The following is a 26,815-nucleotide window of genomic DNA, read 5'->3' on the forward strand; positions in this document are numbered from 1 at the left end:
AGCAATTTCTTTTATTCTAATCTTAAAATAGGATATTTTCCTTAGCTTTTAGGCAATAGCAATGTTGGAAAAGGTAGATATAGTACATACTTTGGAGATTCACTGATTTCTGTTGCCTGAATCTTCACTGGTTCCTTTTGTTGTTTTGGGTTCAGTTGAACTATTTGGACCAAAGCTCCTTCATGCCTCAGAGTTAATTTGTTCTTTCTGAAAAAGCAAACGATCGTAATCTAAAACCATTAAATTTTCCTTGGCTTTAGGCGATGGCAATGTTGGACTTTTTTAATAGTGAGTGTGCGTAGTACAGTCAACTCCTGATATTTTGTGGTTCGGAACTCGGGGCTCGGAAAATTCACCAGTTCTCATTTGGAACCTAGCTAACAGCAAGTTGTGGATTATCTTGAAATTCACATGAATACGCAGCGGAATCGAATGGTCAGGAGTGTTAGCAATAAAATATGTTTTCAGTAACAAATTCGTTTTTTTTAAACACATTATTTTATTAAAGTGACATAATGTCTAGATGAATTCAGTAAGGTACCATAGGGTCTGCGGGGGGTGCGTCCAAAATTTGCAGATTTTCAGAACTCGCATTACGAGTTCCGGGGACCACTGTACATACTTTGGAGGTTCACTTATCCCCGGTTCCTGACTCTTCACTGGTTCTTTTTTTTTTGTCTTGGGTTTAGCTGTACTATTTGGACCAAATATATATCGAATCAAGATTTATTTTCACATACACATTTATACAGAGTATGACGTAGTGAAATGTTAGTTACTGTCCAACATTTAAATATGTAAATAAAAATAGAATATAATTTTTTTTTATAAATATAAAGTATAAAAAGTATAACAGTATATCAAAAGTATAAAGTTTATTGCAAGATAATAATTATTATATCATAAATAATAAACAAAAAATAGGCATAAAAAATTCTCTATATATTTTATATACAGAATTTATATATATATATATATATATATATATATATATATATATATATATATATATATATATATATATATATATATAATCAACATTTACACAGTTTACCTTTTCAAAACAAATTTTATATAAAAATAAAATAGAATAAATCAAATGAATGCAATACACTTTTTATTATATTGATTAAATTGAGTAATTAATTAAATTGCCTCAAATTAATTTGATTAAATAAAATTTAGTTAATGGAAAAAGTTTATTAAATACCGTATTTTCCGTATAAATAAGCCGCTACTTTTTTCCGACGCTTTAAACCCCGCGCCTTAAACAATGAAGCGGCTGATTATGGATTTTTCTTGTTTTTTTCCCGGGTTCACAAGCTTCAAGCCAAAAAACTGAACCCCATAACATTAGACAAATGAAATTGCCCGAACCAGTTAAAGTGAACCAATGAAACTCGAATTCAAGAGTTATATTTATATTAAGTTTGTAATCTTGTATAACAGTGTAGATTTATTCATTGCTAGAGACTCAAAGCACTTTTGTACGTCCCTCTGGATAAGGGCGTCTGCTAAATGCCGCAAATGTAAATGTAAACTCTATATTGAATCGCGCTCCCACTGAATCGGGGCGCACCACATCATAAATATGGATGAGGTTCCTCTGACGTTTGACCTGCCGCTCACTCGGACTGTCTACAGGAAATGTGAATCATTCGTCACGCTGAAAACAACCAGGCATGAAAAAACGCACTTCACCTGTGTTCTGAGCTGCACGGCATCGGGAGAAAAACTTCACCGATGGTGATTTTTAAACACACGACGATGCCAAAGGATAAACTTTGTTGTGAAATTGTTGTGAAAGGAAGGAGGAAGACAGTGAACAATGACTTTCTTGGTAGGCTACTGTTTAGATACAAGCCGTGTAACAGGCACTGTCTTTCGTTAAAGCCTGTGTAAAGTTCATTTGTTTCAATGTAGGCTCCTGCAGCATATAGACAGGTGCGGCGTATTTATGTTCAAAATTAAAAATCTTTGTAAAATTCATTGGGTGCGGCTTATATTTGGTGCGCTTAATAGTCCGGAAATTAGGGTATATTGATTGTAACCACAGAAAGAGTGAGGGTAAATGATAAATTGTGATATTTTATAGATACCAGAGTAAAATAATAGCTTGTTGTTGTTGTATTGTTCCACAAATGTGACTACCTCTTTTTGAATCATTTATGCAAAATTTTATTTATTTCTTTGTCTACTATAAACTGTATTAATTTAAATTGAACTGAAATTACAATGATACATTTATATTAGGAACTATCACAAAGCTCTCTAATGTTTTATTTTATTTCATTTTAATTTCTTTATTTTGAAAGAAGCACCCCAGCGTAAAAACGTGCCAAATCGAACATGCGGATCATGAATACGGATGATCCGCTGTGGCGACCCCTAATGGGAGAAGCCGGAAGAAAGTTTTATTTTGAACGAAGCACAATATAAAACAAAATATACAAACCACAACAAATGTGTTACAACACTAAAGAAAAAAAAACATCCATTAGACTTTATACATTCAAAAATTTCAGAAAAAGGAGCCATATAGACATCATATAGCCATCATATAGCCAGGGCATTAATCATTAATACAGAAGCTGTTTGAGTCATATTTTTTAGTTTTTTTTTTTTATTTTATTCAGCCAAAACGATAAAAAGGCTATATAGGTTTTTATAAGTGGATTTATAAGTAGTTTTCCTGAAATGTGTCATGATTCTGTATACATTTCAGACCTTCTGATTTTGTGATGCTTGCTAAGCTTACATTAAAACCATTAAAAGCTGAAGTGATTAACACTGAGGCAGAGGCTCATTGTTCTGGACAGTGTTCTGTTAGGAAAACTTTGGTCCTGGCATTCATGTGGATGTTACTTTGACATATAACACCTACCTAAACGTTGTTGCAGACCATGTACACCTCTGCCGCATTCCCTAATGCCAGTAGCCTCTTTCAGTGGGAAAGTGGTAATAATTGTGGGGGAATGGTTTGACAAACATGGATGGAAGTGCTGACTTCCAAATTTGGCCTCCAAATTCTACAAATGGCAATCTAATTAAGCATTTGTAAATCCAATTTATGGAAGTCCATTACAGGACTTAAAGCATTTGCTGTTAATGTCTTGCCTCAGCAATGCCTTTAGACTTTGTGTATTTAATTTTACAGATAATCGGTGTATACAAGGTGGTATAAAAATCTTGAGACTAGCTCTATTTACAACAAAGTACTTTATTTATCTAGGCTTACACACTATTTAATTAGAAAGAATCCTCTTTCACAGCAATACAGGACTCCCAGCATTCCTGCCAGTTCTGGAATGTGTCTTGGAAGTCTTCTTTTCGAATCGTGTCAAGTACCTTCTGCTATTCACGCTGGATCTCCGTAATGGTGTAAAAATGGGAACCTTTGAGCTGGATCTTCATCTACAGGAAGAAGCGAACTCAGCAGGAGCCAAATCTGATGAGTAGGGTGGGTGTGGAAGTGAGATCATGGCGAGAAACTCGCGTTGTCAGAATAGGACCAGTTGCACAGCTCCCGATGTACACAGGACATTGTCTTTTTGACAAACTGACTTATGAAGGTCGGTGCTCCCTGTGACTGTGCATGCAGCTTTTGCTGCCATCTGTTGGCGTGTTACAAAAGTAGTCTAAAAAATGTTGGAAACCACCTCTTAACTACTGTATTATTAAATGCCATTATAATTCGTACGAGAATTTGTAGCCTAACCTGCTGAACCACTTTTCAGGGCATCTTTCAGTCACAGCCTTTGGGACTGGTGAGGACAGTCAGAGATATTCTAAGGAAAGAGAGGCACTTGCTTCGACAGGTAGGCCAATCCTCTTTCTCCCTGCCCAGACTGAAACCACATATGGTTCCCACTAAAGCTTAGATCAGATGTGCATTTGTTAAACTGCAGACATTTCAACACATATCTGCCACGTCGCCGCCTGTGCAGATCTTTCCACAAATGCCTGCACCAGTGAATGGTACACCACAACGCCCAAGAGAAGTCAGCAGCCATGATGTGGACAACCTGGTGCTAAAGGTTTTGGAGATTCAGGCCTGTCGTCAGCAAATTCACCAACTACAGGAAGAGCTCAACTGGGAGAAGCAAGAATCTGAGCCCATGCAGGGTATGTGATATGATATAAAGCTGTGAATAGTTCTGTCATTAGTCAAAATTTCATCCCGTCTGCTTTATAGACTGGTTTGTCTTTTAATTTGCTTTGCATAAACTATATAAGTCTGTTACCGTTTTTTTTGTTTTTTTTGTTAGCAGTGAACCACTGAACAAACATGGTACAATTAGCTCCTAGATATACATATTACTGACATGCAGCTCATCAACAAAACCATCATAAACCACAATTTTTGACCAAAATGGATCTAATGTTGATAATGTTATTTCCAGCAAATACATTTAATCTTATTTTGTTAATAGTTTAAACTTGTGCAGAGTCGGTTGACGTAAAGTAACATTAATTTTAAGCTTGAATACTTTGCTCCTTGATTTGCATGAAAGTTTTTCATTAAGTATCTTCCTGTCATGTTCAAAATGATCATTTGTTTATACTTGCATAAACATTGTGACAAACGAGTGGCTCAGCGTGTTACAACTTGCCTTTCGGTTCAGCACAGTCAGAGGGAAGTGGCCTCAAATTTAAAAATGTGCTTCATTCCAGAAAGTTTGCAATTCCAATTAAAAAGAAAATTCTCTTCGAATGGTTATTTGCAACATGGCACTTAACTTTATCCTGCATTCAAAAAATTTTAAGTTTTATTAATAATACAAACAAGTACTTATAATCTCATAGCTCATTTTCCAGAGAGATATTCCAGCATGCTGAAATAAACCTTATTTATCAAACAACAATTCTCCTTTATCAGGAGACAGAAAGATGTCAGCGACATATATTCACTCAGCAGTCCAAATAATGTAAAATAAAACATGATTTGCAAGACAAGGCCCGCTTCTTCCATGGTCCAGTTCTGATACTCATGTTCCCACTGTGATCGGGGGAAACATGGACACAAATTTTTACACTGTAAGCATGCACTTTGTATTCTTACAGCTTTCCATCATAGCCAGCATTTTTTGGCATAATAATGAGCTTTAGGCACCTTTGACTTAGTTGCTGGTTAATTTACTGGTTGTCCATTCTTGGACCACTATTGGTGGGTGCTAATCACTACATACTGGAAACACCCCATGTTAAAGATGCTCTGACCCATTTATCTAGCCATCACAATTTAGCCCATGTCAAAGTTGCTCAGTCTATTTATCCTTTTTCAAATGCTTCTGTTCACTTTCTTGAATCCTATTATATCCCACCCATGGACATGTTCCACTATAAGGTAATTGTTATTGACTTCACCTGTCAGTGGATTTAATATTATTGTGTATGTTTGTTAAAATTAGTTACATTTATGGCATTTGCCAGATTCTTTAATCCAAAGAGGCTTACAACTGAGCACTTGAGTGTTAAGGGACAAGCAGTGGCAACTTGGTGGATTCCAATGCATTAACCACTGAGCTACAACCAGTCCTATGTCTTAACCACTGAGCTACAACCAGTCCTATGTCTTAACCACTGAGCTACAACCAGTCCAATGCCTTAACCACAGAGCTACAACCAGTCCAATGTCTTAACCACTGAGCTACAACCAGTCCAATGCCTTAACCAAAGAGCTACAACCAGTCCAATGCCTTAACCACAGCGCTACCTAGTCATTGTTTAAAGCACACACGAATTTGACTAATAGTTCCAGTAAACTCCTAAACAGAAATGTAGTGTTCCAAACCGCAGAGCAAGTTCTAAAATAAAGGTCTTCATTAATTAACAATTAATACCTGTTTACACTGTCATCAAATTCAGCCATTAAGTAGAGGCAGAAGTGGCAATATATCCACAATGTGCTTTTTATCCTCAACCATGAATGGATACATAAACAGGCTTATAAATGGAAATGTGTGCAAAGAAAGTGAGAGGAAAGTAAAAGGAAGTGAGTAAAAGTAAATACAGAAGAATGTAAATGGCAGTTCACATGCTTCAACAAGCATCCACATAAATATAAAAAACAGAACTTCAATTAGCTTCAATCACACAAACAATGGGTTTGTGGATTTAGTAAAAGTAATGCAGTTATGAGCAGTACACAAAACCATTCCAAAGTAATAGGATGTTTGGACAAATGTGCTTGATCTTGCTTGCACAGCTGAAGCACTTTGCTTACACAGCTGATGTACATTTGTTCCAAAACGTCCTGTTTCATTGGAAGCTGTTTTTTGGTCTATTGATATATATACACTTGGCTGTAGCTTTATAATGAACACCTGCTCATTTATGCATATATGCAATCAACCAGTCACATAGCACCAGCAAAGTATAAAATCAAGCAGATGCAGGTCAAGAGCTTCAGTTGACTTTCACACCGAACATCAAAGAGCTGTAGAATGGGACAAGAAGCAAAAAACGTCCAGTGAGCAGTGGTTCCAATTGTGGAAGTGCTTTGTTGATGAAAGAGGTCAGAGGTGCAAGCTGACAGGTAGGCCTTGGAAATTCAATGAACTACTCATTTTAGCATTGTTTGAATTTTTTTGGGGGGGATTCAGCAAACATTCAACATTTTCTTTTTATAGCAGTGCAGCAAAATATAGTGATTGCAAATCCTGATATAGCAAAAGCATATACACCACTTTTTCATGTGCTTTATTAACTATTACCCTGACTAACAATCCATTTTAGTGTGAATAGCATGCTACTGAATGGTTTCTTCTGTTTGCTTGTTTGTTTGTTTTTGTAAAGCACTCCATAAATGTGAACATTTTCAGGAGGGATATTTTGCAATGGTTTTAATATTGTCCTTGGACATGTATTGGACATTTGTTACACAAAACTCAGTGAAATGCGCAATAGCATAACACTGTTTATATAGGATTTATTCTGTAGAGAAATTGATTTTAGTGGATTTTTTATCTACTAGTATATAACAAAAAATGTGAATTGATTGAATTAAATATAAATAAGAGCACAAGCAATAGGTACAAACTTTGACCTACAGCACTCACAGTAATCTTAAGCTTTGTCATCTGTAACTTGAGTTCTTGTCAATTTTGAATTGAATCTATGTTGTTGAATCATGAAAATTGGCATGGTGTTGGTTATGATTTCTAATATAAATGTAATGTTTACATTAACCCAATATTACATGTAAAAATGAAATTCTCTTGCATAAAATGTACATTTGTAAATAAATCTAATGAATTTTAATGTAGTTTTCTTCCTGTTTACTTTTCCCTGTGCTTCATTATCCTGTTTGTGCTCATGTCCTATCCAGATATGTTTGATTATACAGTTTCAGTGTGCTTCATGATCTTAAACTATTCATTGTGTCTTTTATTTCTCTACAGGCCAGAATGAGATGGAGGTCAAACAAGATCAGCCCTTTAAACAGAATCGCATAAGGCAGCTGGAGTGGAAATATCAAGGCTTCGCGAAGGTAAACACTTAACAAATACAGCCTTTTACTAGGCATTTTAAGGTGTACCTCAGAAACAGACTTGGCACAAACATCATCATCTAGTCCTGATATGTGAATGGAGTTGTTGTGTGTTTGTGTGTGTGTGTGTGTGTGTGTGTGTGTGTGTGTGTGTGTGTGTGTGTGTGTGTGTGTGTGTGTGTGTGTGTGTGTGTATGTTTGTGCAGACACGTGTGCAGCTGCTGCAGGATGCAGTATGTAATCTGGAGCAGTGCCAGACCCGTCTTATCCAACGTATAAAGTCTTGGCGCTGGGAGCAGCTCCGCTCCACTATTGGCCGTGGATTCGATGACAATTTACTCCCTTTGCAGACATGGTGAGCTTGCAGAAACTTGCTAATCTTCCTCCTACCACAGGAATTGTCTAGTAGTCATGTAGTTTTTTGTGTCATAGTCACCACTGGCTTGGCTCATTAGAGACAAACTTTTTAATAATTTTAAAAAGTAATAATAATAATTTTATTATATATTTAATTTAAGCTTATAAACACTGTTTAGTTTACTAGCCTCTTTTTTCTTTTTCTCTCTTGAAGTTAAAAATAGTCCTGAAGACTTTCCTATAGCAGAAAACTTACTCTATTGTAACGCAGTCTGTTACTAGACAACGTACAACGTAAATGTATTAGAACAGGAGCATTTATATAAACCTACAATTAGCGATCAGAGGTTCTGCTTTTACAGTAAATGGATGACCAATCAGACTGGAGGACGAGGTTGTGTAGAAGCCTGTGGAATTCACATAAAGAAATATAGCACTTTCCTATAAAGTCCACAAATAAATAATTAATTAGTACTTTTTAAAAATGCTTTTGATGAACAATACACTAATATACCTTCAGCAATCAGGAAGTCATGAAATAATAATGCAGGAAAGAAGTGCATTGGAAATAATGGCTTTTGTACGTTTAGAGCCTCAGAGCTATTAATAACCGTATATTAATCAGCACAATGAGTTATAATTATAACATTAATAATACTATTTAGTTCAGGTAGAGGACAAAAAGTAAGCATTATAATGACACTATGTCTTCTTTCGGCTGCTCCCATTAGGGGTCGCCACAGCGGATCATCCGTCTCCATACTACTCTGTCCTCTACATCTGCCTCTTTCACACCAACTACCTGCATGTCTTCCCTCATCACATCCATGAACCTTCATTTTGGCCTTTCTCTTTTCCTCTTGCCTGGTGGCTCCATCCTTAGCATTCTCCTACCGATAAACCCCATGTCCCTCCTTTGCACATGTCCAAACCATCTGAATCGGACCTCTCGAACTTGTCTTCAAAACGTCCTACATGCCTCTAATAAACTTGTTTCTAATCCTGTCCATCCTCATCACTCCTAATGAAAATCTCTCAACATCTGCCTTTTACTCAATGCCACTGTCTCTAAAACATACAACATAGCAGGTCTCAGTCCTATAAACTTTCCCTTTCACTCTCGCAGATACCCTTCTATCACAAATCACTCCTGCCACTCTTCTCCACCCTGCCTGCACACTTTTCTTCACTTTCAGGTACTTAAACTCATCCACCTTCATCACCTTCTTCCTGCAACCACACCACTCCACTGCCCTTCCGCTCGTTCACACACATGAACTCTGTCTTACTCCTACTGACTTTCATTCCCCTTCTCTCCAGCACGTACCTCCACCTCTCCAGGCTCTTTTTAACCTGCTCCCTACTCTCACCACCATCAACCTGTCTATCACCACTACAAACAGGGTTTAGAGCCGATCCTTGATGCAGTCCAACCTCCACCTTAAACCAGTCTGTCATTCCTACTGCACACTGCACTGCTGTCACACTGTCCTCATACATGTCCTGCACCACCCTCCCATACTTCTATGCCACATTCTACTTCTCTTCCTCATACAATACCAATAATAATAGTTATAATCACACTAAGTATAGGCTAAAATGGTAATGTATTTATTTCTATTAAAAGAAGTAGGATATATGAACTGCTATGGATGTACACTGATGATCCGGTGAACTTTGTTATCAGTGAATGTACTTTCAGTCATGTTGAAATGCAAATGAGAAATGTAGCGTAACACCTATTTCTTAGACCCGTAATACTGACAGAACAGGAAAGACTGCTAATGTGTTTTTTAATACGTGTAAAATTGTATCCTTGTTGCTTTATAAGGCTCCAAAATTTGACGGTAATTACGGTTATAAAATATTAAGTCTGGAAAGCAGTTTAAAAATGTGGATGAAAGTAATTTTGTGTCACAGAGAGTATTGAGGTTCTTGTTTTTGTAGTATAATTACCGAATTAAGCACATTTATTATAACACTTGTATAGCAAAAGCTAGAGCCAAGAGCAGAGCATTTTCAGTGTTCACATTGTGCCAGGAGAACTAATTTAGAATTAAAAAAAAAAAAAACACTAAGCTAAAACATGAGTGGCATTTTGGCTACATTGTTTTGCATTTGGCTTTATTAATCACATCAAGTGTGAATCCAAATGAAATACTAAATGAACTATTGTCTATTAAGCTCTTTTATTTTTGTATTTAGGTTCTTTTATTTTGTGTTTTTTTGCTTTTATTCCTTTTTAACAGTGCCAAATTGACCCCTTTACTGTTCTCTCGCTCTTTCTTAAGGTGTGAACAGTTGCTGGGTGTGAATGGCAATTTGAGACAGGAGCTTATGCTTGTCAAAAGGGAGCATGGAAATGGTGAACAGGTGCAGAAGCTGGAAGAAAGTCTGAACTGCCTCCTGCAGACTCTTATCCAGAAGTACGTTCTTGCCTATAACAGAAATACATTCAGATTACACATAGTCTCGTCTGTAGTCTCCTATTCTGTTTTTAGACTGATAGTAATCTTTAAAGTGTCCACTGCTCAAAAAATTCAAGGAACACTTAATCATCACATTATAACACCAAATCAGTTAAAACTCAACAATATCAATTTGTCCAATTTGGAATCATTAGTAATTGTTAATCAGTTCACTTGCTTTGGTGTATATGAAAGTGACAATAGGTGCACTAGAGGCGGTTTCACAGGTGGTGGACACAGACTCTTGCTCTCTCCTTATCCTCCTTATCCAGATAGTCTGATTAGTTTTGTGTTTTGTTTGGGTCACTGTGACTACTTGAGCATGAGGCAGTATCTGCAACCCAATCAGGTGCAACCCATTTATCTGTGCTGTCGCAAGGAAGTTTGGTGTGTCTCCCAGCGCAGTTTGATCATGGAGCAAATCCAACCCAGCATCAGCATAATTTCTACAGCAGGAGGAGTCTTATCAAATTACCCAGAGCAGGGTAATGGTGTGTATGTTTATGAACAAACTGTCAGAAACAGAGTCAATGAGGGCAGCATGAGGACTCGACATGCTCTAGTGACACCTGTGCTCACACACCTCAGCACCTTGCAGCTACATTTGTATTTGCCAGAAAACACCACTGCACACATGTGCCAGTGAGAGATGACGTAGAGAATTTTGTGCTGCCAGCAGCATTATTCAGCATGACCAGTTTGGTGGTGGATCACTTAGAGTTTGAAGAGGAATATGCTTCGAGGGTCAAACATAACTGAAGTGCAACCTAGCAGTAGTCTTATTCCTGTGAGCTACCAGGATAAAACCCTCATTTCAAAAACCGCTTTTAAGACCCTTCTCTGGTGCAGTGGGCCCTGGGTTCCTCGGGTACAATGCAATGCCTGGCCTCATGCGGCATGTATGCAGTTTCTGGATAATGAAGGCTCTGCTGCAATGGGTTGATCCTAACTTATCCCTAGACATCACATACAGTGGGAACCTCTGGGATGTTATTGTCGGAACATCCATTCCAAGTAGCACAATGATGATGCCCTGATCCAGGTCTCAGAATGTATCTTGGAGCATGCCCAGACATTGTCAGGAACGCATACAAGCATGTGGGGCCCCTACACACCACTGACTGAGATGTCATGATGAAATTAATGCGAAATAAAAAAAAAATTTGTACTTAGATTTTTTGTGTGATTTTTAATCCAGCCCTCGCCAGTCCTATGACTTTGGGTTCCATTGACCATTTTTTAATTGTTTTGTTCTCTAAAGATTACAAAATGTATATGAGGAAAGATTTACAACATTAATATTTAGTTCATTGAGAACAAATATGTGATTTACAGTAATCCCGAATTTAACGCAGTGGTTACGTTCCACCGCGGTAAAGCAGAGGATTACTGTATTCCCTGCCATTTTTTGAGCAGTGCTAAAAAATAAAAGCATCTACCAGATGCCATAAATGTAACTGTATTTGAAAAAGCGCTCAGTTTGGTTATTTATCTCAGGCATATAAAAAATATAAAATAAAAAAAAAATGTAGAAGTAGCATCGAGTATACATCTCAATGTAAGTCATTGTGGATAAGGATGTAAATGTATCTGTTACTCATTCTTTTGTATGGTTCTTTAGCTCTTTGGTAGTGGAGAAGCAGCCTCCTCAGGTGATTAAGACTCAATCAAAGTTCTCCAGCACTGTGCGCTATCTTCTGGGAGAGAAAGTGGCTCCGGGGAAGCCGGTGCTTTTGAAGGCACAGATCATCACTGAGTCACAGGCTAGAAACCTAGGACAAGGGATCATACCAAAGTAAGTAAACCATATCTCTTTGTTTTGGAAATCCACAGTTTAATTAATAGATACAACTTCTAATAAAAAAAATGAATGGGGAAGTTCATACTTTTGTGCACTTTTGCCTCAAGTCATATTTGACAAAGCCAGTGGTAATTTTCTTCCGCTCTGAAAAAAAAAATCTATTGATACCTGTTTTTAAAAACATTAAAGCATTTAAATACAATTTAAACATACTATTAATATTTAATATTTCAGCAAAGCTATTGTCTATGTTTCAGGATGTAAGGGGGCATTAGTGGTTGTATTGTTCTTTCACTTTATTTTGTCCGGATGCCAGTAATGTAAGCACCAGCAAACTAGTATAGTTATGGAAACTAAAATTATTAGGTACACATTTTTTTGACAGCAGGCATTATGTTAATGCCTGTGATAAAATGGCATTATTTTTGGTGCAGATATAGACAACAAAATGGATTGTATGAGCTGTACAATCAGAAATATACATGTAATAAATTAAACTTTTAAAATTCAGCTTAGTGATTAAATACCTGCATTTTTGTTTTTTGCATTATATAGAACAAATTTATTTAGTTCATCGGAGCAACTCGTATCAGAATTTCACACAGAATGCGCATACGCTCTCTAAAAGTTCAGGTAGTGTGATATTTGATTAACTGAAATTTTTTAATTCAGCTTAATGATTACATTTGTGAACTCTTCAATGTTAAAAAAATTTAGATATGTATTTAGTTTAATAGGACCAACTTGTATTAGAATAACAGTCAAAATACCCATAAACTCTCTAAAAGTTCAGCTATTGTGATATTTAATACTAATTCAGTATTTAGGAAAAAACTTGTAAACAGTGATACAAATCATCTAGCACACCTGCAAGATTATAACCTTAAAGACAATAGTGTTTGAGTGGGACTGCGTATGTTTTTTTGAAGCTGATTTTTTTTTTCCATGTTGCCGGGGCACCTATCAGGAAGACAGACAGATCTAAAAGACTATGCAATGGTGGTAGGAATGAGGGCACAGTAAAAAAGAATGAAGACAGGATGTGATTTTCGAAAGTAACAATACAAGCAGAGGGAACTTGAGAGGTCAGAATCATTGGATGAGAGTATGAGAAGTAAAAGTCTTGTATGTGTAGATATATTACTATAAGATTATATGCTGTACAGCTTATGTTAAAGACAGCATTTGGGTTGGTGCTGGATTGTCCATGGCCAAAGAAACTGAGGTGACTGTTGTTTGGGGATTGAAGTCTTCAGGCAAGATGCGTCAACTTCTGGTAATACACAAAGATGAAATAAGACCTAGTGGCAAATAGGCAATGATAAGACGTTTCCATTTTTGGATTTTGTACCCCATTTTCTCCCAGTTTGATTATTTGCCAATACCACCACACTAAAGCTACCAAACGAGAAGGGTAAAAGCTAGTAAAGTGCTTCCTCCAAGACCCTCAAAATATTTTCTACATGCAGGGGAAAGAATAACACCACATCAACCGCCAAGATATTGTGTGTCGTTCATGACGTTGTCAAGATTCAAGCTGTAGATCTATAGAAACACGTTTCTGTTTTGCCCAGCCCTGATATGAAATTTTACAAAGATTCCATGACGTAACCATGAATGAAATTCCAATAAAAAAACATTGAAGTTCAGGAAGAGAAGGAGCACTGTACTTCCAGGAAAACAGGATTTTGTAGAGAGTGCTCTCTGACGTGCGTGCCATGGAGTGAATATAGTGTAGGCAGTGCAGATCTTGGTGGTTAGATAAGCTCAAATGAGTCAGTTGTGTAACCCAGTGGAATTGATTTTAGGGGGGAGGAGGAAATGTAAAAATAAAATCACTACAAGCTCTGAAGAGTTTCATTGAGAAGTTTGATATGCTCAGTATGCTTGATATGGATTTCAGGTGCAAGTTGGTTTACTATTTAAGACGATATCTGCCACCTTCTACCAATCTTGCTGTGGTGATAACCTTGATAACAGTTAAAATCATCATCATTTTGGGGAAATTAACTAAATACACTAAAAGATTGTATAAATCTTGCAACATAGTACCTGGTTGATATAAATAACCGAACGTATTTATTTGCCGTTTGCGGTGGTTAAAATGATAATGATCACATTGTTCACTTTTTAAATAGTCAGTTAAGAGTAATTACTGGAAAACCATGTGCAGTATTTACAGCCATACAGTATTTTCTGAGATGAGCTAAGTGTATACTATGATTACATCTCATCAATGTTAACGCTGGACATGGTTGTATTTAGCTGCTCAGTGGTAGACGAAGTACAGCATTTTTGTAAGTAAAATAACTCCTCAAATTACAGATGTGCTTGCTTTTGGAATGTACATAATTATTAGAAATTAAACTACACATATATATGAACGCTTGTACTTACTGATGGAGTTCATTTCAGTGCAAATATTGTTCTGCACATCATGACTTTTTAAAGAGCGCATTTTCTAGTGTTGCAGGCACACAGTGAGAGTACCTTTACTTACTTGCGGTACTTGTGGTCTCGTGGCAGGTTCTCATTTAATGCACTTCGTGTACTCAGTCCACTGCAGCCAAAGAACAGCACATTATTCTGATATGTAGCGGAGCAAAAATACGTACTGTAACTCTCTCCTTAAAAAAGATATGATGCGCTGGAGAATGCAACATTGGATTGCATAAATTATGAAAGTATACCATCAGTAACATTAGATCATTTACTTTAAATACATTCATCTTTGTGCTTGTATAAAGGTAGAAATATTCAAGGAATACTTTTCCTGGAGTAATATTTAGGCATGGGAAATACATTCACTATTGGGTTTTTATTTGCCATGGGATATGTTTTATTTCCTTATTTTTTTTACCAATCAATGGCATTCATTGTTCCATTTATGTCATTTACATTTCAAGTGTAGTTGTTACACCTCCAAAAGTCCGCAGAGCGAATCGATATTTGAAAAATCAAATAGAATTAGATTTCTTTTTCTTTTTATAAACAACATCTTGGTACCCTTCTTTGAAACTAAACTCTTAATGCACTTAGATAAAATTGTCCCAAGTAAATTTTGCACAGGTGCTTGTAATGAAGAAACAGAAGCGCACTTGGTGTAAATCCAGTGCGGTAGCATTACAAATGTGCATTTAACAGTTACATCTTTCCTGCTTGTCCACTCCCACGCGCACACGCACACACACACACATTCAGATCTTTGCTGCTTTCACACACCGCTTTGCCTCTGATGAGTTGAAGATGCAGTACATATGCACAGCTTATGTGGCAATAGACACACATGCACACTTGTTTAACCACCTACAGCACAAATGTTGCAATACCTCATTATGACATCTGACACCACACAGATGTGATGAAAAATCTCGCCAGCCTGCATGCACAACTGCGTTGGAGATTAACTATTTTAATTACTTTCGTCTAGCATGTTGTGTTTCACTTTTTTTACACATCACTGTAATAAACAAACTCACTTACAAACAATGACAGAACATACTGTAAAGAGCTCCAGAAACAGGTATGAAATACTGGACACTTCCATTGTATGTGTGTGTATATATATATATATATATATATATATATATATATATATATATATATATATATATATATATATATATATATATATATATATATATATATATATATAAATAAAACATAAAATGCTTGTCATCTAATAATAATGCAATTTATTATTATTACAATTTGTGATCATTAACAGTTGACATTTTTAAAACTATTTTAAATAAAATTTTAATTTGCTTGGATAAATAATATATAAAATACTATTTTGTTTATTATATTTAGTATAAAATAGAATGAATGAAATTAATGCAATACAATTTAATGAAATAGTTTACATTTGTTAGACCCTATTTGGTTAATACAGATGTGTATGTAAGTGTGTGCGCGTGCATTGTTCTGTTTGTTTTTAATTTTAATAACAATGAAAAAAATTCATTCAAAGTGCATGACAAAGACTAAACAAACTTGTGGTCTGCCACTAAATAGGTTACTGAGAGAATTTGGTACTCGGTACTTACTGTTCTGCATGTAAAAAGGATTGCATTTGGTACATGTGTGCCGAACCGAAAGCCCTGTACCGAACAATTTAGATATGAATACGTGTACTGTTACACAAGTAATATATATATATATATATATATATATATATATATATATATATATATATATATATATATATATATATATATATATATATATGATAACTAGTATTGCAAGTCTTTAAGAAGTTCACGTGCCACCCTTCTTAGACTTTACCTTCTTTCCTGTTGCTGGCCACAAAAGCTGATTCTACACTTGCAACTTGCCACCACATGCCTCATTGTGGGCCATTTGAGGGAAATATGTTGATGTGAATGTTTTCTGATTTAAGCAAAAGGCACCTAGGGTGATATCTCTGCCGCTGATTGTACCTGCAACATCCTTGACTCTAAATGTTAATTCCCACCATGATGTGGTTTATCACAGTGAACTGCAGTCACATATTGGCATTTAAGTCTCTAATCTGCACTTTTGCAGAAATTGTCCAGATAAACATTTTAATTTAGCAAAGCATTAACTGGACATTATGGTTTTTGGAGCTGCTCAGGCAATGTTTCTGGATCATGTATGCAGTTTGTTTCTTTTTGTACATTCCCTCCACTGTTCTACTAGATTTTGGAGTTTGTTAGTAAAGTCAGGTACTGATGTAGGGTGAAGAGGCCTGGAGTGCAGTCATCATTCTAATTACTCTCAACAGTTTTTAGTAGGGTTGACGTCAGAGCTCTATTGCAGGCCACTTAAGCGTTTCTACTCCAACCCATGTAGACCATATCTTCATGAAACTCACTTTATGCTAGTGGCATTGCCATGCTGGAACAGGTTTGGGTCTCATACCTGTTTTTAATACCCATTTTAATGTATTTGCAATGTTTTTCATTTTCTTATTATTCTTTATTTTAAGGGTGAATTTAAATGTGATTTCTTAACATTAACTGCAAAAAAAGTAAAAAAAAAATTTTTAAGTAAAGAACATGATACATTATATGCTACACCATTTTTTACACAAATGAAAGTTGGGATTTCAAAGATGGCACCAGTATCCTGACCACCTTCACTCTTTTCTACTGTAACCTGTTTTTCCTCTCACAAAGCCTACAGTTAGTTTTGACAGGAACATTCCTATTTCTATTGATTTACAATGCACTCTCCTCTGGGCGCTTTGGTTTTCAATACATGCTGAATGGGTAAGAGCCTGAGAAGTAAAAAAGCATTTCATTGCAATGGTTGTGTATGTGTAGCAAATAATAAAAAAAATTACTAATGGTTTATTATAATATTAAAATGCAGGACTGTATAAACAGATGTTTGATTATGTAGCTGTGTAATCATTGTGGTTAAGGAGGTCATTTAATGATTTCTGTTTTTCAGTGAAAACGTAGGAGACCTGATTAACAGCACTGCCATCTTAGAACACAACACAACCAGCAAGAGCACTTGCGCAACTTTCAGAAATATGGTCTGTATTACGCAAGCTTTACAGCACACGTTAAGTTTTCATATTTCCATTGAAAGCCTAGACAGTGCTCTTAGTTTTATATGAAATTTAGTGAGTTGTGTTATTGTGTCATTTAAAAACACTTAATTGGCCAGAATTGTGAAGTAGTTAATGTAAACAGTCAGCGTTTCTCTTTTACAGTCCATCAGAAAGATCAAGCGTGCTGACAGGAAGGGCTCGGAGTCAGTAACAGAGGAGAAGTTTGCTTTGCTTTTCACTACAGAGATAACCATCACAGGCTGTGACAGCCCTTACAATGTCCAGGTAACTTAGCATTTTTTTTATTATTGTTTTTTTTTTCCTTTTGTGCTTTCACTTATGCAGACTGCACCATATACTTAGTAATAGTTTGCATTGTGAAGCTTAAGCAGAGGATATTTCCTGTGTATCCAAAACAGTGAGTGTGTTTACGCAAGAAACAAGTTTATTTCTGAGAGCAATAACATTTTGCTATCGACTTAGTCAACATAATTACATACACTTAAATATGACTCTATATCAACATCAGAGGCATCCAATTCTCGACTCAAACACAGCCTGCTACCTCGTTTCATGCAACCTGCTTAAACATGGGAAATTGCTTCTCAATTTAAAATATCATTTTTGTCCAAAAATGCTATTTTAAATTGAGTAGCAATTTCCCATGTTCTTGTTGTTGTTGTTCTCCTTCTTCTTTTGGCTGCTCCCATTAGGGGTCGCCACAGAGGATCATCCATCTCCATACCCCACCGTCCTCTACATCTGCCTCTTTCAAACCAACTACCCGCACATCTTTCCTCACTACATCCATAAACCTCCTCCTTTGCCTTCCTGTTTTTCTCGCTCCTGGTGGCTCCATCCTAAGCATTCTTCTACCAATATACCCCATGTCCCTTCTCTGCACATGTCCAAACCATCTCAATTGTGCCTCCTTCACCTTGTCTTCAAAATGTCCTACATGCACGATCCCTCTAATAAACTCATTTCTAATCCTGTCCATCCTCATCACTCCTAATGAAAATCTCAACGTCTTCAACTCTGCTACCTCCAGCTCCACCTCCTGTCTTTTAGTCAATGCCACTGTCTCTAAACCATACAACATCGCAGGTCTCACCACAGTCCTATAAACTTTCCCTCTCACTCTCACAGATACCCTTCTATCACAAATCACTCCTGCTACTTTTCTCCACCTTGCCTGCCCTACTTTGCACTGTTGAACCCAGATACCTAAATTGATCCACCTTCTCCACCTCTTCTCTCTGCAACCGCACCACTCTAATGCCCTCCCTCTCATTCACACACATGTAGTCTGTCTTACTCCCACAGACTTTCATTCTTCTTCTCTCCAGCATGTACCGCCACCTCTCCAGGCTCTTCTTAACTTTGAGCTCTCTATTCTCACCACGTATCACATTATCATCCACGAACATCATAGTCCACGGAGACTCCTGTCTGACCTCGTCCTTTAACTTATCCATCACCACTGAAAACAGGAAAGGGCTCAGAGCCGATCCTTGATGCAGTCCATCCTCCACCTTGAATCAGTCTGTCATTGTCTGTGTCCTACTGCACACTTCACTGCTGTCACACTGTCCTCATACATGTCCTTCACTACCCTCACATACTTCTCTGCCACACCTGACTTCCTCATACAATACAACAACTCCTCTCTCTTTCCCTAAATCCACAACACACAATCCAACTCTTTCTGACCCTTTCTATACTTCTCTATAAACATTCTCAAAGCAAATAATGCGTCTGTGGTGCTCTTCCTCGGCATAAAACCATACTGTTGCTCACAGATGATCACCTCTTCTCTCAGCCTGGCTTTCGCTACACTTTTACATAACTTCATGGTGTGACTGATTAACTTTATTCCCTGATAGTTAATGCAGGTCTGCACATCTCCCTTATTTTTAAAAACCTGTATCAGCACACTCCAAAAAAAACTCTCACCTTCCAGAATCTTCTTAAACAATCTGTTTAAAAACTCCACTGCCATCACTCCTAAACATCTCCACGCTTCTACCGGTATGTCATCTGATCCTACCGACTTTCCACTCTTCATCCTCTTAATCGCTGCTCTCATTTCCTCCTTACTAATTCTATCCACTTCCTGCTTCACCATCTCTACATTATCCACCCTTCTCTCTCTCTCATATTCCGCATTCATCAGCTGTTCAAAATACTCCCTCCATCTTCTCAACACACTCTCCTCTCTAGTCAACACATTTTCATCTCAATCCATTATAATATCCTTTATAACTTGTAGCACATCCTTCCCAGCTTGGTCCCTCTGCCTGGCTAATTGCTACAAATCTTTTTCTCCTTCCTTAATGTCCAACTTCTCATACAACTCCTTATATGCCACATCCTTCTTAACCTGCTGCCACATCTTAGTGTCCTGCCTACTTTTCTCATCTCTCTGCCGATCTCAGTCCTGTTTCTCCAACATCTTTCTTCTTATGCTTTCCTGTACAGCCTCATTCCACCACAATGTCTCTTTGTCTTTCTTTCTCTTTCCAGATGTCACACCAAGTACTTTTCTAGCTGTCTCCCTTATCACTTCTGCAGTAGTTGCCCAATCATCCAGAACCTCTTCACCACCACCGAGCCCCTGTCTGATCTCTTCCCTGAACCTTACACTACAGTCTTCCTCCTTCAGTTTCCACCATCTTATTCTTTTTTTCAGTCCTTACTCTCCTCCTCTTCACCTCCAAATCCATCCTACAGACCACTATCTGATGCTGTCTAGCTACACTGTCCCCTGCCAACACCTTACTGTCTCCAATCTCCTTCAGGTTGCATCTTATGCATAGAATATTGTCCACCAAAACACTCCAGAATTTCTTCCTCTCCTTCATCTCTCAGCCCACTTTTGGAGCATAGGCACTGATGACATTTATCATGTAAGACCATGAAAGAGTACAGAAATGGAGTACCAACTATGTAATGTAATTAAGGAAAACAATTTTTACAGTGGCTGTTTTTTTACGGAGTTAAACCTATTGCATGTAAAGGCCTGATAATTTGCGTCGAACCAAATGAACTGGAATGCCCCTGAACCGAGTCGTATCAGATCAGGAGCGAGACAAAGTGCATCAAATTTTTTATTTCAAAATGTTAAGTCATCAAGATTATGTAAAGTGCATAAATATTTCTAAATATTAATTTCATCTTCTCCCACTTATCTGTAATTCGGGTCACGTGGGCAGCAGTCAATTCAGGTCGCGGGGGCAACTTCTCCGTGTCCAGGGATCGGGCTGTCAAGGCCCCCGCCTTCTGCCCAATCCTCTCAGCACTGGTCCCTTAAGGTGATGAGCCCAAGGGAAGGCGGCCCCACATCGCTCCGATGTCACGGTCCTTGATTTATTTTTCTCGTAAGGGTCCCCTGGAGCATAGAGGGTTAAGAGCCTTGTTTAAGGGCCCAAGAGTGGCAGCTTGGCGATACCGGGGCTTGAACCCCCGACCTTCCGATCAGTAACCCAGCGCCTTAACCGCTGGAGCCACCACTCCCCCACTCTGTGTATCTCTAAATATTCACTGACATAATCTTGAAGGACAGTGTGTTGTCTGGGAAGAAGCCAGACTGGCCACCCTGTACTTCAGTAAAGTGGTAAATGCCATAGGGAGGATGAATAGTAGACTAACATAGAAAATCTGTTTTGAATGGCACACAATCTACCATACTTTTTTTGCGATTAACCGATCGATTGCAAACAATGTATTGGGGACCCATGGTAAAAAAGGACAAGCAAGTCAATATGAATTTGCTGACAATGGAGGAAAAATGCGGAAAATGTAAAATGTTCTTTGACATTTATACTGAATTACAGGGTTTCTTTCATATGTTTTATTAGCCTTATTTAACCACAATCTGCTGCCTGGCTTGTCTTTGTGATATTTTCCAGGCAGCCTACCAGAAAAGTCATGTTGAATTGTTTAGTTAAACAAATGTTTTTGTTTGCTGCTTAAAAAGCATTGAAGGTCTAGGATAAATGTATTTCTCAGTTATATTACACACATTAACATATTACATTTTTAAAAACCTGTTGGATTAAAAAAAAAACTTTAAACATGTGTCCTGTAGTTTAGTGAGTGTGGTGTTTCTTTTCCTCTTCTAGGTGATCTCACTTCCCGTTGTTGTAATCGTACATGGCAGTCAGGAAAACAATGCTGTGGCCACCATCATTTGGGACTGTGCATTCTCCGAACCTGTGAGTAGTCCAGTTTCTTTTTTGTTTGATAATTATATAAAAAAAAAGCACATCAGTGCATGCCGTGATATAAATATAATTGACAGCAGCTGAAATGATGCAGCCTAAAGTTAACAGCATTCATTCATTCATTTAATTCCACAACGAATTGCCAGCACTTACCTGTGTAAGTTGTTACAGTGGAATGGAAACAGTGGAAGTGGCAGCACAGGGTTAAAGGCATTGGACTTCTGATCAGGGGGTCATGAGTTGAAATCCTAGTTTTAACAAGCTGCCACTGCTGGGCCATTAACCTCATGTATAAGTTATAGAAATGCCTGGATAAGTGTATAAATGTTAATGTAAAAGGTGAATTATATATTACAAGTGCACCAAGGCTCTGGGTTACTAATCGGAAGGTTGGGGGAGGGGGGGGGGGGGGGGTTAGAGAATGTATTTGCACAGCTCTCACAACACCATGCTAAACAGGTGTTTTGTTTTCATCCCTCTTCTCATTACCTTTAAATGGCTCTCCTAATGAATGGTGTTGTTCTGCTGGTGGCCCCAGCTTCCTAACAAGCTTGAATATGCGAAGTATATATGCGTGTTGTAGTGTATATGTGACAAGGAAAAAACCTTGTTTTTTTTTTTTTTTATCTCTTTCTGATTCAGGATTCATACTCAAGACTTAAACAGTGCTTTTTGTATGATATGTGTAATTAAAACAGGGTTTATGTTTCGTCCTCTCCACAGAACAGAATCCCGTTTGTAGTGCCTGACCGAGTGCCCTGGAGTCAGATGTCTGAAGCTCTGAACAGTAAGTTCATGTCGGAGGTGCAGACCACACATGCGTTAGACAGAGGAAACTTGCACTGCCTCGCTCAGAAGATCTTTGACAAGCCTGATATTTCAGAGGACTTCGGCAACACACCGGTATCCTGGGCTCAGTTTAACAAGGTATTATTTCTACTAATATTAGTGGCAGAGCACATGTACCTGCATGATGATGTCCAAATACTGTATCTATCAAAGGCTTTTTCAATTTAAACATTTGAGTCAGCTCATTTTTTTTTTCCACCAAAACACTTTTTTCTCTAATAGCAAAGGTTTAATTAAAACCATAATGCCCATTATACATCATAGATTTAAACTGGTGTTAGATTTATTGTCTATTTGTGCTTGAAATAAATGGGGTCTTGGTCTTCATTATTCATGTTTATGTTTTTCTTTTCTTTTTTCATACACAAAGTTTGACATACTCAATGCATAAATTAAGTTTAATTAACCATAAGTTTATTTAAAAAAAGATTTGATGGACTTGAACATTATTCCAGCTTGCTATCATTTGCACTAAATCTTGATTAGGCTTCAGGATTTGCTCTTGTTTCGTTCTTTAGCTAATATTTACCTTTGTTGCTTGGTGTTCATGTACACGCACTCCCCCGCCAGAGATTTTATTATATTTTATTATTTCTAATACAGGAAGTTCTGCCTGGGCGAAACTTCACCTTCTGGCAGTGGTTTGAGGGAGTGATTGATCTGACCAAAAAATGCCTAAAGGCTTACTGGAGCGATGGGTATGAAAGCCTCAATATTCTCAGATAAATTAGTAAACTTGTCTTTAGTATCATAATTTATTTTACTGATCTATGCTGTTGTCGACTGCAGACTCATCCTTGGCTTTATTGGGAAGCAGCACCTTCACATCATTTTGCAGGACCAACCCAGTGGCACGTTTCTGCTTCGGTTTAGTGACTCTGAAATTGGAGGCATCACCATCGCATATGTCGGCCTCAGTGACTGTACGTAGGATTTTAAATAACGACAGATTTTACATTTGCTTGATTAAAGATTTTTTAAAGGTCCATTCTGGTACCCTTAATTTCTGCCAACCTTATGCTGAAACATTGTACATTTATGTTCAATTGTTTATATCTCTCTCTCTCTCTCTCGCTCTCTCTCTCTCTCTCTCTCTCTCTCTCTCTCTCTCTCTTGCTTCCTCTCTCTCTCTCTTTCTCTCTCTCCAGCTGGATGCAGGAAAATCCAGAACATCCAACCATTCACCAAAAAAGACCTGGATTCTCTCGGCCTTGGTGATCGAATTCGTGACATCGGTTTGATCTCACATGTGTATTCACACGCACCGCAACCTGCACGAGTAATGCCAAAAAATGAAGTATTCAAGAAATTCTATACAGGCAAGTATACATGACACAATATATTACCCATTAACATCTTTATATTGGAGACAAAGGAGAGTTTCTGACTTGTTTTAGTACTTATATGTCAATACATGATCAGCTATCTGATGTCTGAAAGGTACATTTTAAAGTAGCCTGAGATTTAATATAATGTCGTCTGGTTCATTTCAGGATTGTGCAAACAGTTTAGCTTGATTTACTATTGCAGTGAAGCCAGGAGCTGGCACAAAAATTATTTGTGTCAGCAAAAGCAATTAAGAAACGAAGCGGCTCCAGAGTTTGGGAAATTATTTTACTTGAGTGTATTTACCATGCGCACAGGTTGTAATGAGAGGATAAAATTTTATTTGGGCCATGCACAACGACAAAGCAAAGAGCTTCAGTAATGCACTCAGGTATTTGTCATTGTTATTTGAGGTAAGTGTGATGACAAAACTGTCACCTGCCCAGTCTAGTTTATTACATTTTGGCTTTTCATAAAGTTTTTAAAAATAACATTTTATATAAAGCCCCTATGATTCGCACATCACAGAATGTACATATGTGATATTTTGGTGTACCGTACAGCCCTGTTTTAGAGCTATGGTATGTCTTGGCTGGATTTCTTTTGGATCAAATACTTATTTTTTCGCGGATGTGCTGAGGTTGACATTTTAACTGCTAAATTCTAGCGGCGTGTTCCTTCTGTGTTTCTCCTTCAAGTAACTGTCGAAAATGTATTACAAATCAAGTGATTCATGTGAGTGATATTCAAAATGTTTTTAAATGTGTGAATTCGAAATGTGCATTCCAAGAAAGTATTTTGTTGTAAATGTTGTACAAGTTTTAAAAGAAGTATTGCTGATATGTAAGCATAAAAACGTCGAGCATAGATTTCATGTACGCTCTTAGACACATGTATCACATTATCATGGAATTCAAGAATGTGACAGTACCATCCAGTTATGTTCAAAAAGGACACTGCCAGACATTATGGGAAATAATGAAGGGCGCAGAGAATAAATAGAGGAAGAGAAGCAGACAGAACAAAAGAAGCTAAATTAAACAAAAGGTAAATTAAATTAACATATGTATGTACCTGTTGAAGCCGAACTGCCGATTGGGCCGCTGTGAAATCCAACATGACATCACTAGATGGAATTCTAAACTGAGTGTCGATGTATTTCTGTGGAAAGGTTTCAAACCTTATAGATTACCTTGGCATGATTACATCATGCAATGAAGTAAACAAAGCTTTTTCTTTTTCCCATAGTTCCGTCTGCGCCACACCCGGACGGATATCTGCCATTCAAACTCACCACTGTGGTGGATCAGTAAGTAATACGACACTAAACGTTTGGATTTTCCCTCATTTTGTTGACAATTTGGTCGTCTGCCAATTCCCATCCACCCACCATAGAGTAGCAAATGACAGATTAATTTCCAGTAGAGTCTTGTAATATATTAAATTAAGGAGAGTTGAACAATTATATCAAAACATTTACTAAATGATTTATGGGTGTATTTGATTTGAAGTCAAGATGCTCTTGCACAGGGATTTGGAAGATATTAAATTTGTCATGTGTGTGTGTGTGTGTTCAGGGAGCCTGGAGCTGTTATAACACCTCAGGATCACTTCTACATGTAAATATTTAAACACATAAATTTGCTCACATACTCACTCTAGTGGTTGTTTCAGTTTTAGTGTTACTCTTTAAATACAGACAACAGCTTACTCATACTGCTTTGCAAGCGTTAGTCACTGAGTTGAGACTGTCATTGGCAGAATGTCTTCCACTACATAAATATTTTGACAAGTTGAAAATCATGTCTTAATCACGGTACCACTTTTTTTTTTTTTAGGCAACAGGACCCAGTGTACGATATCCAGCCGTAAGTATAAATATTCATCCAATTGTTGCACCTTAATAACACTGTCACTGGATATAGTGTATACTAATAGAATGCTCTGTTGAACATTTACTATTGCAAAATATCATTTAAAAAGACGCGCATATCATCTTTATATAATATATCCAGTGATATTTATGGCATATTTATTATTTATTATCAATGCCTTGCATCTTTGTTGGAATTTTTTTTGTTGATTTTAGATTGAAGACAATAATATTGACAATAGGTGAAATGAAAATGTGCCGGAGGCTTGGGAATAATAATTGTCTTCATAATAATAAATAATAATAATAATAATAATAATAATAAATGTCTGCTCATGTTTACACATGTGAAAGGAATTGTTTGGTGAAAAATCAGTTGGTGTTGCCAATAAGCCAAAAGTTGTTGACTGTGCATTCCGTTTTCGTATTATTATAAAGTACCATCCCCAATGTTTACTCTTGTCCATGTAGTTGAAATCAGTTATAGACGCGGGATAGCTTGGATAACCGCTGCTGTTATTTAACTCCCTTAACGCAACCTACCAAAACTTGCAAGCAGAAGTGTCCCAGAAAAATGGAAGTTATGCAGATAATATGTAGTTCCGTATAGGTTTATATATAACGTTATTTTACAAAGTGCTTTTTTTTTTTTTTTGCAAATGAGATTTTATGGCATAGCAATGCAATGGCTTAACTTTTCAGAAATTAAATGAAGACTTTCCAACTTGTAATACCGTGTCGACTTCGGGTACAAATCTATACAACATTTACTGGTATACATCTTAAATATTTTTTTAAAACCTTAAACCTTTTTTTTTTTTTTTTTTTTGCACAGTCCTGTCAACTCTTCATTTCCTTCCCCATATCCTGACACTCCA

At 37.1% G+C, this 26,815-nt stretch overlaps 1 protein-coding gene across 3 annotated transcripts in view; it reads left to right on the forward strand.

The window, feature by feature from the left end:
- The window catches only part of stat6 (signal transducer and activator of transcription 6, interleukin-4 induced), a 45,844-nt gene that overhangs the window by 16,372 nt on the left and 2,657 nt on the right, over positions 1 to 26,815 (forward strand). For 2 of the 3 annotated variants that reach the window (XM_083569846.1, XM_083569848.1), the window contains exons 4-20: positions 3,738 to 3,818; positions 3,909 to 4,125; positions 7,404 to 7,492; positions 7,699 to 7,847; positions 10,141 to 10,275; positions 11,939 to 12,112; positions 17,558 to 17,645; positions 17,826 to 17,948; positions 21,788 to 21,880; positions 22,613 to 22,816; positions 23,342 to 23,436; positions 23,528 to 23,661; positions 23,887 to 24,057; positions 25,313 to 25,373; positions 25,642 to 25,683; positions 25,903 to 25,932; positions 26,773 to 26,815. The exon at positions 26,773 to 26,815 is cut by the window's right edge and continues 50 nt beyond it. In XM_083569846.1, the coding sequence (XP_083425972.1) occupies positions 3,738 to 3,818; positions 3,909 to 4,125; positions 7,404 to 7,492; positions 7,699 to 7,847; positions 10,141 to 10,275; positions 11,939 to 12,112; positions 17,558 to 17,645; positions 17,826 to 17,948; positions 21,788 to 21,880; positions 22,613 to 22,816; positions 23,342 to 23,436; positions 23,528 to 23,661; positions 23,887 to 24,057; positions 25,313 to 25,373; positions 25,642 to 25,683; positions 25,903 to 25,932; positions 26,773 to 26,815 (1,929 nt within the window). The remainder of the gene's footprint in view (positions 1 to 3,737; positions 3,819 to 3,908; positions 4,126 to 7,403; positions 7,493 to 7,698; positions 7,848 to 10,140; positions 10,276 to 11,938; positions 12,113 to 17,557; positions 17,646 to 17,825; positions 17,949 to 21,787; positions 21,881 to 22,612; positions 22,817 to 23,341; positions 23,437 to 23,527; positions 23,662 to 23,886; positions 24,058 to 25,312; positions 25,374 to 25,641; positions 25,684 to 25,902; positions 25,933 to 26,772) is intronic. The other variant, XM_083569847.1, reaches the window with a different exon arrangement.

Source organism: Silurus aristotelis (genome assembly GCF_946808225.1).
Source record: "Silurus aristotelis genome assembly, chromosome: 19".
NCBI classification, from domain to species: Eukaryota; Metazoa; Chordata; class Actinopteri; order Siluriformes; family Siluridae; genus Silurus; species Silurus aristotelis.